This window comes from Aquarana catesbeiana, linkage group LG13 (assembly GCF_042186555.1).
Source record: "Aquarana catesbeiana isolate 2022-GZ linkage group LG13, ASM4218655v1, whole genome shotgun sequence".
NCBI classification, from domain to species: domain Eukaryota; kingdom Metazoa; phylum Chordata; class Amphibia; order Anura; family Ranidae; genus Aquarana; species Aquarana catesbeiana.
The window spans coordinates 192,677,937-192,682,505 of record NC_133336.1 but is presented as its reverse complement, the minus strand read 5'-3'; the positions used below and the strand labels follow the sequence as shown (position 1 = coordinate 192,682,505).

The window sequence follows — 4,569 nt, the reverse complement described above, 5'->3', positions numbered from 1 at the left end:
ACATGGATGGATCAGTTTGGTGTGGAGGAATTTGGGTGGCCTACACAAAGCCCTGACCTCAACCCTACTGAACACCTTTGGGATGAGTTGGAACACCGATTGTGAGCCAGGCCTTCTCACCAACATCGGTTCCTGACTTTACAAATGGTGGCAAGCTCCATGAAGATCTGACCTCAACCATACAGAGCAACAGCAGGATGAGATGAAACACCAACTGTGTGCCAAGTCTTCTTATCCGACATCGGTGTCTGACCTCATAAGGAAATAGGAAATAGGGTGGTCTACACAGAGCCCTGACCTCAACTCTACTCAACAACTTTTGGATGAATTGGAACACCAATTGTGGGACAGGTCTTCTCATCCAACATCAGTACCTAACCTCATAAATGGTGGCCAGCTCCATAAAGAAATGGTTGAACCAGTTTGGTGTGGAGGTACTTGAGCGTCCTACACAGAACCCTGACCTCAGCCCTACTCAACAATTTTGGGATGAATTGGAATATACATTGTGAGACAAGTCTTCTCATCCAACATCAGTACCTAACCTCATAAATGGAGGCCAGCTCCATAAAGACATGGTTGGACCAGTTTGTTGTGGAGGAATTTGGGTGTCCTACACACAGCCCTGATCACAACCCTACTGAACCCTTTTGGGATGAATTGGAACACCAATTGTGAGCCAGGTCTTCTCATCCAACATCGGTTTCTTACTTTACAAATGGTGGCCAGCTCCATGAAGATGTGGTTTGATGAGTTTGGTGTGGAGGAACTGGAATATCGTGCACAGAGCTCTGACCTCAACCCTACAGAGCAACAACAGGATGAGTTGGAACACCATGTACCATCAGACTGCATAGTGTGGTGTCAGCCCTAAAGCAGATTGTACAATCAGATTGTATAATATATGTCCGGCCTTAAAGGAGATTGTACAATCAGATTGTAAGATGTGTTGTCAGTCTTGAAGGAAGAGGTAGCATCAAATTGCATAGTATATGGCAGCCATAAAGCAGATTGTACAATCAGATTGTATAGGTATAACCAATCTGAAAAAAAATATTTGTTTAGTGTATGGTCGGCCTTAAAGGAGATTGTACAATCACATTGTATAATGTATGACCGGTCTGCAAAGAGATTGTAAACTCAGATCGTATATGCTGTGGTTGACCTTAAAGGACATTGTACAATCTGATTGTATAGTGTATGTCCAGCCCTAATGGAGATTGTACAATCAGATTGTATAGTGTATGGTGGGTCTTAAAGGAGTTTGTATAATCAGATTGTATGGTGTATGGCCAGCCTTAAAGGAGATTGTATAGTGTATATCCAGCCCTAAAGGAGATTGTACAATCATATTGTATAGTGTATGACCAGTCTGAAAGGAGATTGCACAATCAGATTGCATAGTGTATGTCCAGCCTTAAAGGTAATTGTACAATCAAATTGTATAGTGTATGGCTGGCCTTAAAGGAGATTGTATAATCTCCTTCAAGGCCGATCACACTTTATGCAATCTGATTGTACAATCTCCTTTAAGGCCAGCCATACACTATACAATCTGATTGTACAATCCCCTTTAAGGCTGGACATACACTATACAATCCAATTGTACAGTCTCCTTTAGGGCCGGCCACAAACTATGCAGTCTGATTGTACAATCTCCTTCAAGGCCAATCACACATTATGCAATCAGACCGTATAGTGTGTGGCCGGCCTTAAAGGAGATTGTACAATTGGATTGTATAGTGTATGTCCAGCCTTAAAGGGGATTATACAATCAGATTGTATAGTGTATGGCTGGCCTTAAAGGAGATTGTACAATCAGATTGCATAATGTGTGATCGGCCTTAAAGGAGATAGTACATTCAGATTGTATAATGTATGACCGGTCTGAAAGGAGATTGTACAATCAGATTTTATAGTGTATGGCCAGCCTTAAAGGAGATTGCACAATCAGATTGTATAGTGTACATTGTACAATCAGATTGTACAGTGTACATTGTACAATCAGATTGTATAGCGTACATGGTACAATCAGATTGTATAATGTGTGACTAGCCTTGAATTTCATTGCATAGATGGAGAGTTTTTCACTGCGGAGTTTCTTTCTTCGTCATTGTTTGAAATCGGTCACATCATCATCGCTCATTGTGTCTCCGACTTTCATCGTTCGGTCTATGAGGCTTCTCATCTTTGTGAAGATCCTCCTCTCTGGGGTCCTCCATGGGGGATGCTGAATGATGAGGATGTCCGGGAGGGGGCACACATACACACACAAACATAGGGATGGATGGGATCGGTGGGGGTCGTTAAGTATTTATGAAGAGGCCAGCAGCAGCACTGTGCCGGAGTCCGTCTTCCCGGCCCCTCCCATCCACTTGTCTGTACGTTGGGACAGATGCCTCCAGAGCTCAGAAGGAAGGAGGAGAGCGTCAGCATCACTTGCTTGGTGGAGGACCTGAACTGGAGGACCTGAGCTAGAGGACCTGAGCTCTGAACCATGAGCCTCCCCACACACTGACCCACCTAGGACCATGGGACTCGGGACCACCATGGACAGCCTGCGTCCCACCTACTGGGTGCTGGCCAGCCTCACCTTTCTGGTCACCGCTGCCACCGCACTTCCTGCCCCGAATACTGCAGGTGTTACTCCACCTGGATCCAGTGCCTGGAGCCCAACACCGTCACCAACGTCTCCCTCTTCCACAACGTGGAGAACGTCACCGAACTGTAAGTCGACCTTACCGTCAACTGACCGGGCAAAGGGGGAAAAGTTTGGGAGTGAGCGGAGGAAGGGGAGAGACAAAGTTCTACAGATCAGGCAGGGAGCTGCCTCCGTCCGAGAGAGCGAGGAGCTGTGATAGTGGAAGGTGGAGGATGGATGGAGAAATGAGAGAAAGAGAGAGAAAGATTAAAAAAATACACATGATAAAGATAACTTCTAAATAAATAGAAAGAATACAAAATTAGAAAATAAACAATATAAACATAGTGATAGGTGTAACAGAGAAGATGATAGACACAAGAGATAGAGAGAGAAAAAGAAAGAAAGAAAGAAAGAAAGAAAGAAAGAAAGAAAGAAAGAAAGAAAGAAAGAAAGAAAAGAAAGAAAGAAAGAAAGAAAGAAAGAAAGAAAGAAAGAAAGAAAGAAAGAAAGAAAGAAAGAAAGGAAAGAAAGAAAGAAAGAAAGAAAGAAAACACACATTATAAATAAACAGATGCATGTAAATTGATACATAGATAAAAAACAAAGAAAAAATACACATAAATATAATTGTAAATAAACAGAACATGTAAATGTATAGAAAAGAAGAAAGAAAGAAAGAAAGAAAGAAAGAAAGAAAGAAAGAAAGAAAGAAAGAAAGAAAGAAAGAAAGAAAGAAAGAAAGAAAGAAAGAAAGAAAGAAAGAAAATTAAAAATAAAATAAACGTAGTGATAGGTGTAACAGAGAAGGTGATAGATACAATAGATCAAGAGAGCAAGAAAGAAAAAAAATAAAAGAAAGAAGGAAAGATAATAAATACACATCTATACATATAATTGTAAATAAACAGAGCACGAGAAAGAAAGAAAGAAAGAAAGAAAGAAAGAAAGAAAGAAAGAAAAGAAAGAAAGAAAGAAAGAAAGAAAGAAAGAAAGAAAGAAAGAGAGAAAGAGAAGAAAGAAAGAAAGAAAGAAAGAAAGAAAGAAAGAAAGAAAGAAAGAAAGAAAAGAAAGAAAGAAAGAAAGAGAAATACATAATATAAATAAACAGATGCATGTAAATGGAAAGAAAGAAAACGAGAGAGAGAGAGAGAGAGAGAGAGAAGGAAAGAAAGAAAAAAAGACATTATAAATATAATTGTAAACAAACAGAGCATGTAAAAGGATAGATAGATAGATAGATAGATAGATAGATAGATAGATAGATAGATAGATAGATAGATAGATAGATAGATAGATAGATAGATAGATAGATAGATAGATAGACATGGAATAGATATGGAATAGATAGATAGTTCCTAAGTCCTGATGAAGGGAGCTCTAGCCCCCGAAACGCGGTGGCTCTTTGATAGAATCTTCTATTGGATCTTACAGTGGAATACATTTGTGTCCGGACTGATAATTGGTAATGTGGAGCTCCAATCTCAGATCCATTTGGCTGCATTACATACCAAGGAAACAGTGCAGATCTTCTGGTGTGCAGAAGCTTCCACATCATTGTATTATTATTGGAAAGATACAAATAGGATAATCAAGGGTCCCAATGCTACTTACCCACCCTTCATAGTTTCTATTTCTGTCTATACCCCCCTCCCCCTTTCCCCCCTCTCAGGTAGATGCGCCCTCTTTACTTGTCCAGGTATTGCTATCACCAGAACAAGAGGTGGAAATAATCTTCTAATGGGGACACTTTAAGTGTTAATTCTCTAAGAAGGGTATCCCCTTCCCCTTTCATGTTACGTCCTCGGGACAAAAAGTGAGACGAAATCTCCCTACCAGGACACAGGCAGCACACAATAAGCAGATAGCAATTTTAACCCTTCCCTAACTCTATTCAAAGGTACAAATAAAAAGGTTTTTGGCTTGAT

The 4,569-nt window shown here is 40.4% G+C and overlaps 1 protein-coding gene across 1 annotated transcript in view; it reads left to right on the top strand.

The window, feature by feature from the left end:
- The first annotated feature begins 2,108 nt into the window (after positions 1–2,108).
- The window catches only part of NTRK1 (neurotrophic receptor tyrosine kinase 1), a 149,641-nt gene continuing 147,180 nt past the window's right edge, over positions 2,109–4,569 (top strand). Inside the window, 2 exon segments of the mRNA XM_073609768.1 lie at positions 2,109–2,615; positions 2,618–2,727. Of these exon segments, the coding sequence (XP_073465869.1) occupies positions 2,532–2,615; positions 2,618–2,727 (194 nt within the window). The 5' untranslated portion in view covers positions 2,109–2,531.